Raw genomic sequence first — 14,443 nt, 5'->3', positions numbered from 1 at the left:
CGGTATATCCATGACGCGACCTTTAAATTTATTTTTCAACGCGCCTAAAGAATTTTCACTTCAAAAATCTATTATAAATTAGGGAAATAGGAGACAAGAGATATTACCTAGCGACAGCCTGTCCCCCGGGCCAGTAGAAGCCCCAGTAGGGGTCCGTGAAGGGCGACTGACCGACTGGCGCGGTCCACAGCGGGCACTCACGTGTGATCAGACGCAGTGACAGCTCCGGCGTCAGGTGGCGTCGCGTCAGACGCGTGTGTTGCAGGAAAAGTGAGGTAAACTGTTTTAGATTCATCTGAAAAAAAAATGTAGATAAGTGTTGTACGATGGCACTATAATTTGTAAATAAAAGATGGTTAGTCGCTTATGTTTATGATAATTTAATAAAAAAATGTTGTGTGGTTTTATGAAACCACGGGAAAAGTGAAACTGTTCGAACGGTTCCGAACACTGCTTTGTGTAGCGCATATCGCGTGACGGTCGGCTACCGAGTAGGTATACCTACTCGGCAGCCGCGATACACGCGACATGCGCTACACAGACCAAAAAGTTTGAGACGATGTAATAAAAGTTTCACTTTAATAGAAGTATTGTGTCTAGAAGGTCTAGTGTAGAAGTAAATGCTATTAATACTGCTCAATTTGATAAATCTATTTTAAAGAATACCATTAAATATGTAGTTCTAGATTAAATAAATAATATTATCCTCATTTTTAACCACATCCAAGATAAATAAAATTTCCTTCCTTGTTTAAGTACAACAATAACAAAATGAATCCGTAGTATAGGTACATTTATTTCACTGTATACTTTATTTTGTAAGTATACTTTGTTTGTACGAAAAAGTTTTCGTCACGTTTCCAAGGAAATTTTAAAATTTCTCTTTTCTTTACAACTTCCGAGTTCCGACAATGTGCTAAGTATCGTTACTTGACTGTGTCTCGACCAACTTAACGTGGCATATTATCAGTTATCACGTGTAACATTCTTTACACTTGATATATCTATAGCTAGATTAAGTGCATGTTACATATTTATTAATTTACCTGTTAATATTTAATTCGAATGACGTTAACGTCATTCGAATTAAGTATTAACACTTAGTAGGTAGTACGAACATAAGTGTTTTGCATTTTAATGTTCCTTATCAAAGGCTCGAGGAAAATCTTTTAATATTTATTTGATTCTACGCAAACAGCAAATGTGACGTCAAGACGAGATACAATAATAAATTAGACATAACTGTTTTCAATTTGTTTTCAAGTCGGTGGGGAGTTTCCTAAATTAATAAAAAATATAAGCTAAAGTAAACGAATTTGGGAAGATAAAATTTTCCCCACAATTGAGTTTATAATTAAAGACTAAAAATATCATCATCCTTATGTTAGAAAAGCAAAATTATATATCTGTAAGTATGAATTTTGATGCAATTATAAATTATTGTATTTTAAGTATACAGGCTTTTTATCAACATATCAAACTAGTGACGTAGTGCCTAAAGCCCTAGTTACAAGAGAAAATAAAGACATTTAATACATAAAAAGTATTGTCTCTATCGGACCAGTAATTCTTGAAACTGATAAGTAGTTATTGATAGAATGATAACTTCAGATAATAAATAGAGATATATCACAAAATTTCAGGTATTGATAACATTGATGATTAAGTGCTTGAGGAATTAGACTTTATCAAACTCTATTGGGAAGTAAAACTCGATGAGCACGGAAAATTTAATTGGCTTTAAAATTAATATGTAGGTAAACCTCAAATTCCAATATAGGTATTTTCATAGCTAAACCACTCCTCTCATTGGTGAAAGAAACTAGGCCAAGAACCAACAATTCGTTGACATAATAATATTATTACATCAACCAATCAACCTATCATTCTAGGTATTCTCAAAAAACTGCACAGTGGCACAGGTCTATTCCTAATTTCCTACATATCTAAACGGTCTACCTGCACAGGTATACCTTATAGATGCACCGAAGCATATATGTAGCAGCCTGTGGTAGCAGCCATAAACACTCATGGCTCATAGTCCTGGGTCTCTGCTGTGAGACAAAATTAGTAATTACATAGAAACACTATCTCTACATTGTTGATACTTGGAACACGAATACATCATATATGTGTTATATTTTACAAGCTACGCCCCGGTGTACCAGCCTCCGCCATCTCTCTCTTATCTTATTTATCATTCGTTTGTGCGCATCCATTTGGTACTCGAACTGCGTAATTTCCTATCATGATATTATCAAATGAATTTGAAACCTGATACTCTTATTTTCTGGAACTATTGTTATCACTTCTCTTTATGAGCTTTAATTTATAGAGATTGATGAATAATGAGTCATGAGTGTAACCACAAGTGTAACAATGCAATGTAAGTATACAAGAACGAACAACTACATTTTTATGTTATGTAGACGACATCATTGCCTTTTTTGATTGCTTAGGTTTTTACCTATTGCCGAGATTCGCGATTAGCTTATATACTTAATAATCTATACTTTAAATTTTAATATTATAAAGCTGTAGAGTTTGTTTGTTTGAACGCGCTAAGCTCAGGCACTACTAGTCCGATTTAAAAAATTCTTTCGGTGTTAGATAGCCCAATTATCAAGGAAGGCTATCATCACGTTGCGCGTTGAGACCAAAAGGAGCTGAGCCACGCGTGTGAAACCGCGGAGCGCGGCTAGTGAAATAATTTTTACTTTCTTTAAAATTCTGATTCTGATAGGTTCCAACCAGCAAAGGTGTAGACAGAGTTTATAATTTATTACTTAACAAGACATTATCAAAGAAAATGAAACTGAAATCGATTTGAACTCAAGTTCAACAAAAACAAACGTTTATTTCAAGTTAACATCTAACTTCGAAGCACAGTTACCTTAAAATCTATTTATAACTCATTATTTATTATCTGTGACGTTCAATGTGATCAAGAATGTGATTAATGTACTCAATTATACACATTATCTGTATCTATTTTTACACCAAAATTTCCATATCGCAGATGTCAACACACGCCTATATAATTGACCAATCAGGACGCAAGGCTATCTGACGTCACGTGACGCACAATGACGCGCGAAATTTTAACGAAGGAATTTTTTGCCGCTTTCCAGTACGTAATTTATTTTATTGCTGGTTATACCAATGATATAAATTATAAAAATTTTGTAAACAGATTAAAAATACTGAGTTTAACCCTTGTTTTGCCTCCTAAAATATTCGTTTTTTCCTAAAAATATTATTGTTTTAGTTTCAAAATATACCTATTAAATTAATAATTTTTCACATAAAATATTATTGTTCCGAAGTGATTATGTTTAAGGATAATAATTAATAACGTACACCTAGTTATTTATTGTAATATAAAAATAAAATATTGTTTTTTTTTATAAAATTCTGCCAGTTACAGGCTCACAGCACAGACTAATAAATAATAATAATAATATACTACGTGGTTACAGGAATATATTTTGATAAATGTTTATGTATGTCCGAAGATTTCATATTTTCTATTGTATTCTATCCCAAATTTCTAAGAAGTTTTTTGTAATGTATTTATGTCAAGTACGAAACATACAATTCTACAGAAATAAACATTTATTGGAAGTTAGCCCACATTTGAAGAGGAAAATAAAATCCCGGAATTTTAACGAAAAATAAATACATTGAGAACAATCTACAAGTTTCCTCTATTATTTATAAATATTATTTAATTGTATTCTCTTCCAATGAATTTGGTCGTCGCTATAAATCACACACACACACACATTTGATTTACTCAAGAACGGTATTTACTAGTAAACTGTAAAATACGCTATCTTTAGTTTTTTTTTCGCAACCGTTTGCACTTAGTATATTTATAAATAGATTTTCGAAGCAGTCAGTATAATTTCTCAGAAAACCAAACCAACTGGATTGATAACTTCCGTGAAATACAAATTTATAATAATCAAATTATCACACAGTTTTGTGATAAAAATAGCACGATAATTATTAAAATTCGCACATATACAAAGGCAGTGAATAAGACTTGACGTAGATACTGCTAAATTGGAGTAGGTAAGCAGGTAAGTAACCGGTCTGGCCAACGTTGACACGAAATAAAATGACCCAATTTTTACAAAGAACATTTATTCTCTTTGTTACAAGTGTATAAAGATTTACAGTAAAGCTCGTAAAAATAACAATAATTTTGCTTTTTAAAAACACACGTTTTACTTTTACTCCCATGAACATCATATATTTTCTTTCCGTTATTATTATTTATAACTAGCTTACCGCCCGCGGCTTCGCCCGCTTTGTCTAAATACTAAAACCTTCCTCTTGAATCACTCTATCTATTAAAAAAAACCGCATCAAAATCCGTTGCGTAGTTTTAAAGATTTAAGCATACAAAGGGACATAGGGACAGAGAACGCGACTTTGTTTAATACTGTGTAGTGATAATGCCGATGAACATGCAGTGGGTATTTAGAGGTCGATGGAAAGGTCATTTAACTGAATTTGTATTTAGATATCAAAACTCGTTTAAAAACTGTTATATCTAGACCATCCCTTTTGTATAAGTAAATGGCTTGCTTACATTGCTATAAAAATATTCTTAAACTATTAGTTTATTATTATAACTATTACACTTATGCATTCCACTGAAGTCTGAACAATATTTAATGCGTATAAAACCTAAGTTCTTGAAAGCAGGAATTGATCTATTAGAAATACTTCCTTGTTCGTTTTATACACAGAGAGAGGCTAATTTATCCTTGTGCTGTTGGGAAAATTGCTCTTTATTTATTTGACCCCAATTACAGATAATATAATAAGTACTAGATAATATAATAGTAACAATTAAACGAATATATTTATTAAAAACAACACGTGACGCTAGAAAGAGTTTTGATTGTCATTTCAGTGTTCGATTCGTTCAGTTTTAAATACAATTGAAATTCAAAAAAATTAATGGTTTTTGCTCAAACAAAAAACCACTGTTATTCCAACTGTAAAACGGAAATTAACTACTAAATACTATTATTCAGTCGTATATTTTACAATCCTACCTGAGTTTACTCACATAATACTTAAATTAGTACCTATTCAAGAGTCAAGACCAATGTTAGTGCCGAAATGATTCTGCGAATCGAGGTCAGAGACGCGCTATCTCACACGTAGGAAGATTATTTGGTGATAAGGAAAAATTGTGATGTTAAAAAAATATGCATAAATAATAAAAATATGCATCATTATCTAGAAGTCCTGTTTTATTATCTTTATTGCTTGATGTAGATTTCCTTTAGATTTCCTAGAAATTGTTTGTTTTTGTAAATATGTAGGTACTTGATTTTAAAATGACTTTCCTAAATTGAAACATCAAGCTACTATTATTATAAATATGTGTTATAAATAATTAAATAGATTTCCATAAAATTTAACACAGGAAATTTAACTGTTTCAAGAGATTTCGCATTTCATTGCGCGCAATTTTAAACTTAATCCATAAATATTGCTCTTTAAATGCACATAAAAGTGTAACCACTTTTTAATCTTTGACAGGTGCAGCACAGACTACACTCGGACCACAGATACGCAATATTCAGATCCTGTTCTCATTTCTCTTTCATTGACGTACAAGGCCGTACGTACTACGTACGTCATTAGTTTTGCAAGAATAATATAGTAAACTGTATTTTAGATTTCGTTTATCGAATTGGGGTTTTTGGATTATCTATTACTGAAAACTGATTTTTACATAATTATGAACTTCGTTGCGAATGGGGACTTTTAATTCTGTTATAGCCATAGGTAGTTAGTTATTAGTTACCGAAGAAATATGTATTTTTTCTGAGTGACGTTGGTTGATATTTTTATTCTGTGTCAACTCATGCGGAACCAGGGCAAGCAGTTAGTTACATATATTCAATCAAGCGTAAATTACCTACTGTCTAAAAAGGCGGCCATCATGCGGATGTAATAATTTAACATATTGCACTTTCAATTTCGTTAACTATGAATGGAATAAATATTTATCGTAAATAACACCCTGCCAATAGTATATACTCTATACGAATAATAATCATAAAAAAATCTAATTAAAGAAACAAAAACTATTTTTGTTCTTTTGGTTTATCTGCATATGTGAGTTCGGAGGAAATAAATAGTTATAAAGGTTGGTAAAAAACTGGCCTTCGAACATTGAGTTAATAATATGTATTATGTACTACGTAGTACATGTATCTCAATGCCTTCGAAACGGTTTACTACGAGTTTGCACTTTGCACATGAAACTGTACCATTTGTTGTGAATAAATTCTTTAAATTCAAGAAAAAATGTTGTATTTATATTGTTCAAACTATATACAGGATGTTTTCTTATCCCATCATAAAGTGGGAAGATACAACTGATAGTCCTGTTTTTTATCGGGATTCCCCGTTCGGATGCGGCATGGGGATTTTCCCGGACCATATCGTTGTCAACAGTATGTGGTTGAAATATTAATTTATTTATATATATTATCCTGATGCGATAGTTTGTTTTCGTCGGTATTGTTTTGATCAATCGTGCAAAGAATACTGAATTTAATTCATCATTTTGTTTGTAGATAATATTTGATGAATAAACACTGTCCGCAAAAGTATTATTTGTGCATTAGTTTCTTTAATTTTTTTCCACTATTACCAAACTCAGTCGACTTCCCAAATCCCAATCCTTGATTTTCACAACAGAAAGCAAAATTTTTCTCATTTTTAAATCCTGATGTTATTGTGCTATTTTACGAGAGATGATATCAATCTGAAGATTCTTGAATATTTTGTTTAGAAGTCCGACTTTATCACAGCTTTATAGCATTTCTAGACATTTTTTTTTAAATAAAGTTCTGAACGAATTCACATGGTGTGGTATAAAACCGATTAAAGATTAAACCGAATACTGCGAAGTGGTATTTATGACTTGTTAGACATCTAGGGCTTCTTGAGCTGCGCGAAAACTGATTATAAGTACCTACCTACTTAATTGCACGGTTTCCAATGAACTTGCTGTATCGTTTCACATTAACTAGCTGCTTCACGTGGTATTCCATGTGTATACTTTTGTAATAAACTAGCTGCGATTCGCGGCTCTGCTCCTGTTGGTCTTAGCGTAATTTAATAATATATAGCCTATAGGTAGCTGCCTTCCTCGATAAATGGATATATCTAACACCGAAATAATTTTTCAAATCGGACCAGCAGTTCCTGAGATTAGCGCGTTCAAACAAACTCTTCAGCTTTATAATACAGTATTACAATAAATAATATTGTAATACTGTGGTAATAAGCTATGTCCTTCAGGTTTTAAAGCTTGATTTTTTTATCACCATAATACATCAAAAATATTAATCTACAAAATGTGTAAGATTTTGACATATAAAATGTACTTTGTACTCAACCAATTGTGCCAATATTGTGCAATAATATTCGAACTAACGGTATTTCTCTTAGACTTATTGCTAAAGCAATGTAGTTTTTATTTTAATATCAAAATAAACTAAAATTAAAATGGCATGTGATCTACTGATTAGTGGTGTATTTAACATGTATAATATAATCACTTTATTGAAATCTAAAATAAATCATTCTAATGAATCGCTTATTTGCACATGTATGTAGATTTATACCAAGATATAGTGGTTATCTAAAAAGATAACAAATTTCTATTAAAATTTAATAAACGTAATATTGTTTATAATGTGATAATAATTATAATATGAGTACAATGCTTTAAATAAATAGACCACTAAAATGATACACACCTAAAAACGACGCAATCACAGACGCAATCTTATATATAAAAATGAATCGCAAAATGTGTTGGTAAGCGCATAACTCGAGAACGGCTGAACCGATTTCGATAATTCTTTTTTTATTATATTCCTTGAAGTACGAGGATGGTTTTTATGTAGAGAAAACGTAAATATGTACCACGGGCGAAGCCGGGGCGGACCGCTAGTAATATATAAATACCTATGACATGAATCGAGATAGAATAAATTCACACAAATATAAAAATAAACATTGACATTATTTTAATTTGCGTCAATTTAACCTACTTCCCGAAATAAGATGGAGCGTTATATTTTTGTCTTATTTATTTTGGTATTGAGAACAGATTGGAAAAAAAACTGTTTTTGTTCCGGGTCGTGGCAACTGGCAAGTGAAGTTTCGAAAATCTGCACTTCTATTTTTGAAGTAAAACTTCTTTAGGCGCGACTAGGGAGTAACTCAGATTTTTTTTCTGACGGAAGTAACGCTGTGTAGTTTCCGCCATTTAAAAATAATAATTCTGATTGGTTGTAAGTATATGTCATATACGGACGCTTCTTGACTTATACGCCAGCTAGAGTGCGTTTCACGAAAGAGTTCCCCTGCCGTTATGTTGGCATACCTGACTGTCAAAAACGAAAATATTTTTTTTAATCAAAAATGACAGAGAAAATATTCTCCTTTCTTCCTAGCCTTATCCCGTATCTTACGGGGTCGACTGCCTAGAAAGGAGAATATTTTCTCTGTCATTTTTGATTAAAAAAAAATATTTTCGATTTTGACAGTCAGGTAAGCCAACATAACGGCAGGGGAACTCTTTCGTGAAACGCACTCTAGTGGCAAATATCATAATCAATTAGGATTATTTATTTTCAAATTTTCAAACGGATCAATTGTGAATAGCAAAGTGAATGAAAAATTCAACAGTTTTAAAAACATTATTTTAAATTGCAAAATTTTTTGAAAATTTCTAAATATACTTGTTTATTTATTACTTTTAAAATAAGTAAATTAAAAATAAAAATAAACATGTTGCGGATTATAATCAATCTATTTTAAATATTGCTGAAGACAAAATAGTATCCATAGCAACAGATATGTATATAGGTTGTCATTCAGTTGAACAAGAAGCATATGTACGCCAACAATTTCATAAAATGTCAGTTATTGATACAGGAGGATCGCCTTATGAAATCATATTAGTTCTTAACAAATTTTACATTATTACAACCAATATTGATGTATCTGATGGCTTAGCCAACGGTTGTGTTGGAAAGTTAGTGTATATTGAACGTGATGACAGTGATAACATCATACGCTTATGGCTTGAGGGTTAAATATTTGATTCGATGTCCCCGAATTTCATTATTTTGTGCTGTTTAATCGATAGCTGGTAGTGGATTTTCTTAACAAACTGCTTTTCTTTTCCAACAAAAATGCGTAGTTTTTGTGAAAATCGAAAATGAAAATTATTTTTTTTTAGGTTATTTTTGTACTAAAAACGACACTTTTATACCATTGTCGTATTAAAACTTCTAGTAATCTCGCACACAGGCAATATTTTTAAATATAATGCCGTATTATTAATTTATTTATAACAATTTCTTAAATTATATTACCTGGAAAATGTTAGTTTGTATTTACCACGTATTTACGACATGCCATTATAGATAATAAATGTTATATGACGCGTTCACAATTGTAGATAATAAATATAATTCGAAAGTGATTTTTAAAATGAATTTGTCAAAAATAATTTTAAGGACAGCGCTAGTCGTCCGCTAAACGGATGAATAAAATAAATTAGTTGTCCGATTACCGGATGAATAAAATAATAATTCTTTAGAGAACTGCCGCACGTATTATAGGTTTTTTGTGGGGGGAGGAGAGGGGGGAGGAGGGCACACGTAGGTATTTGATTTTTTTTGCGCGTCGACGGAGCCCCGCTTCGCGGGGCTCCTGTTTCTGTGTAGTTTTTTTTTTAAGAAACCTAACCTAACCTAACCTAACGGCTAACCTAACCTAAACTTGATTCTTTTTGCGCGTCGACGGAGCCCCGCTTCGCGGGGCTCCTATTTCTGTGTAGTTTTTTGAAGTAAAACTTCTTTAGGCGCGACTAGGGAGTAACTCAGATTTTTTTTCTGACGGAAGTAACGCTGTGTAGTTTCCGCCATTTAAAAATAATAATTCTGATTGGTTGTAAGTATATGTCATATACGGACGCTTCTTGACTTATACGCCAGCTAGAGTGCGTTTCACGAAAGAGTTCCCCTGCCGTTATGTTGGCATACCTGACTGTCAAAAACGAAAATATTTTTTTTAATCAAAAATGACAGAGAAAATATTCTCCTTTCTTCCTAGCCTTATCCCGTATCTTACGGGGTCGACTGCCTAGAAAGGAGAATATTTTCTCTGTCATTTTTGATTAAAAAAAAATATTTTCGATTTTGACAGTCAGGTAAGCCAACATAACGGCAGGGGAACTCTTTCGTGAAACGCACTCTAGTGGCAAATATCATAATCAATTAGGATTATTTATTTTCAAATTTTCAAACGGATCAATTGTGAATAGCAAAGTGAATGAAAAATTCAACAGTTTTAAAAACATTATTTTAAATTGCAAAATTTTTTGAAAATTTCTAAATATACTTGTTTATTTATTACTTTTAAAATAAGTAAATTAAAAATAAAAATAAACATGTTGCGGATTATAATCAATCTATTTTAAATATTGCTGAAGACAAAATAGTATCCATAGCAACAGATATGTATATAGGTTGTCATTCAGTTGAACAAGAAGCATATGTACGCCAACAATTTCATAAAATGTCAGTTATTGATACAGGAGGATCGCCTTATGAAATCATATTAGTTCTTAACAAATTTTACATTATTACAACCAATATTGATGTATCTGATGGCTTAGCCAACGGTTGTGTTGGAAAGTTAGTGTATATTGAACGTGATGACAGTGATAACATCATACGCTTATGGCTTGAGGGTTAAATATTTGATTCGATGTCCCCGAATTTCATTATTTTGTGCTGTTTAATCGATAGCTGGTAGTGGATTTTCTTAACAAACTGCTTTTCTTTTCCAACAAAAATGCGTAGTTTTTGTGAAAATCGAAAATGAAAATTATTTTTTTTTAGGTTATTTTTGTACTAAAAACGACACTTTTATACCATTGTCGTATTAAAACTTCTAGTAATCTCGCACACAGGCAATATTTTTAAATATAATGCCGTATTATTAATTTATTTATAACAATTTCTTAAATTATATTACCTGGAAAATGTTAGTTTGTATTTACCACGTATTTACGACATGCCATTATAGATAATAAATGTTATATGACGCGTTCACAATTGTAGATAATAAATATAATTCGAAAGTGATTTTTAAAATGAATTTGTCAAAAATAATTTTAAGGACAGCGCTAGTCGTCCGCTAAACGGATGAATAAAATAAATTAGTTGTCCGATTACCGGATGAATAAAATAATAATTCTTTAGAGAACTGCCGCACGTATTATAGGTTTTTTGTGGGGGGAGGAGAGGGGGGAGGAGGGCACACGTAGGTATTTGATTTTTTTTGCGCGTCGACGGAGCCCCGCTTCGCGGGGCTCCTGTTTCTGTGTAGTTTTTTTTTTAAGAAACCTAACCTAACCTAACCTAACGGCTAACCTAACCTAAACTTGATTCTTTTTGCGCGTCGACGGAGCCCCGCTTCGCGGGGCTCCTATTTCTGTGTAGTTTTTTTTTAAGAAACCTAACCTAACCTAACCTAAACCTAACCTAACGAATTGAGGGCGAATATCTCGGCCATTTTTGATTTTAGAGAAAAGTTGTTCCTATAAAACATGCTTATATTAGCGTAATCTTTACGATAAAACAATAATAAATAGGTGTTATAATGACACCAACTCCATCAAAAATTTTCTAAGTCCTGAGCCCCCTTTGCTTTAGTCCAACCCAACTAGCTTTAGTGTTAAAAGGTTATCTAGTAATCCGAATAATCGGACGATTAAATTATTTTATTCATCCGGTAATCGGACGACTAATTTATTTTATTCATCCGTTTAGCGGACGACTAGACACTTCGTAATTTTAATTTAGATAGCATTTGATAATAACAAAAATTTTACGATACATAAATAAAATACAAACAGGTTGTTTAAACCTACGTAGTTTTTTTTGTTTGAGTGGGAATCGCCCTAAAGTCGCTTCTGGCACTCGCCGGCCGCTGCCGCGGCACGCTCGCTTCGCTCGCTCGGCTCGTGCGGCAGTTCAACAGTTAACCTAACACGCTCGTCACTTCGCTCCTCGCTACCTATTTGAATACTAAAAGTAAAAGTTAATCGATTTTTAAAACTGAAGCAAGTGAGCTATAAAAAAAACATTAAAAATTAAAATGTATCATTTATACTCTATGATAAGCTAGTATATTTGTATTGCTAATCTGTGTTATCTGTGGCTTGTTGTGAATACAAAATATGGAACGATTTTTGGCTATACTAAATTGTTAAAATACTATTTTGACAAAATAAATTGTAATATGTAAATAAAGTAATAGGTACGTAAATATATTTAAAAATAATGCGTGTGAGTGTGATAATTAGACATTTTGATACTATAATGGCTTAAGATTTTACTTTAAGTTGCGTTTTTAGTACAAAAATAACCTTAAAAAATATCATTTTCAATTTCGATTTTCACAAAAACTACGCATTTTTGATGGAAAAGAAAAGCAGTTTGTTAAGAAAATCCACTACCAGCTATCGATTAAACAGCACAAAATAATGAAATTCGGGGACATCGAATGTAATATGCCGGCTGCATATTACATTCGATGTCGCTGTGCTTGAGTTTCCTGGTAAGATAGGAGAGAAAATTTGGAAAAAAGCTGCCCATCATATTCAAACTCTAAACATTAGTAGAACAGCAGTCCCAATTTTACGAAGATCGTCATCTGTACCAATGAATAGAAATAAGACAATATTTGCAAAGAGAAATCACTTTCCATTAGTATCTGCTTGTGCGCTTACAATACATAAGTCTCAAGGTGGTACTTTTGATCAAATCGTTTATGAATACAATAAAAGTCACAGTCAGCAGCTGTTATATGTAGCATTATCACGAGTAACTGATATAAATGGATTGTTCATTGTCTCAAACACCGATGACAACAAATTTTATCATGGAAGAAAGCGTCCAGGGGGAATAGTTGATTTACAGTGTGAATTTGAAAGACTTTCAAATTCTCGCCTAATAACACAACAGGAAGAATTATATAACCTTGTAAATGAGAGTAACATTACACTATTTTCCTTCAACTGCCAAAGTTTACGTGCTCATGTTTCTGATCTGAATGATAAAGTATTAAAAAGGTCCACATTGCTGTTATTTTCCGAAACTTGGATGAAAAATGACGAACAAATTCTTATTGAAAATTTTTATTGCGTTACCCAATACAAACGACCCAACTCAACTGCTGGTGGAGTAGCCGTATATCATTCATCTACAGATACACTGAACAATGTAACACCAATTCAAAATATTTCACCAACTATATTATCACAAATTTCCGATGAGGTTTCACAAATTGGTGACATCGTCTTGGTTCGATGTGTTAATACGAATGACCAACCTGTGATTATCGTTGTTATTTATATTTCTACAAATACTAGCCTGACAAATACAGTGAAACCTGGTTAAGTGAGACATCAAGGGACCTGCAATTTCGTTTCACTTATAGAGGTATTCCACTTACCCAGTGTCTCAGATATACAGGTATAAATAAATATCTGTCTCATTTACAGAGGGTTCCAATAATAATTTGACATTTTTCAAATAAAAATCTGTATGATAGTAAAGTGAAACTAAAACTGAAGGTAATTGAAGCTCAAAATTTGTACTTACGTACTTGGAATTACGTGTGGAATTTGTGGGTAGAATAAGAATGAGTAAACAAACAATGTTATCTCAGTTACAGAGGTTTATGCATATAAAATTTACTCGCTGTCTCAGTTATAGAGGTAACTATGATGATAAATCGAAAGAACAAATCCCAGATATAGAGGTTTACCTCGTCCCACTAACAGAGGTAATTCAGTGCCAAAGTGTTGGGACCTCAGCATGAGTTCCAGTTATGGAGGTTTCTCACTTATCCAGGTCCCACTTAACCAAGTTTCACTGTATCATAAAATTTATTCATCAGCAATTACTTCACTTCACAATTGAAGGTTCTCGACTTTTAAATAGTAATTATCATGAATTACCGATGATTCTAACTGGAGATTTTAATGTTAATTTTCGCTCTCAGGAATCTCAGCCGTTAATTGATTTTTTAGAAGAAAAACTTGATTTATCTATGAATACTTCTCGACTTCATTCAACAACGCGTTTCGGTACAACGATAGATGCTGTATTTTCAAGAAAAGTAGCAAATTTAGAGAGTAAAATTTATGTTTCACATTATAGTTACCACAAACCTATAATTTCGTACGTAAGAAATTATGATGACATTCAATTACCTGTTTCGAATGAATAATATTAATATAACATTTAAATAATCTTTGTAAAGCACATGAATAATAAATATAATTAAATTATAATATAATATTTATTTA

At 32.2% G+C, this 14,443-nt stretch overlaps 1 protein-coding gene across 2 annotated transcripts in view; it reads right to left on the bottom strand.

Moving 5' to 3' along the window:
* LOC149898474 (electron transfer flavoprotein beta subunit lysine methyltransferase-like) overlaps positions 1-14,443 on the bottom strand; it is a 42,218-nt gene that overhangs the window by 14,928 nt on the left and 12,847 nt on the right. For both annotated transcript variants that reach the window (XM_090115103.1, XM_090115104.1), the window contains exon 2: positions 108-295. In XM_090115103.1, the coding sequence (XP_089971229.1) occupies positions 108-295 (188 nt within the window). The remainder of the gene's footprint in view (positions 1-107; positions 296-14,443) is intronic.

Source organism: Colias eurytheme, chromosome 22, assembly GCF_061535395.1.
Source record: "Colias eurytheme isolate Ceu_HAF_F1 chromosome 22, ilColEury1 Martin Lab GWU primary, whole genome shotgun sequence".
NCBI lineage: Eukaryota > Metazoa > Arthropoda > Insecta > Lepidoptera > Pieridae > Colias > Colias eurytheme.
This window is presented reverse-complemented; position numbering and strand designations above follow the sequence as displayed.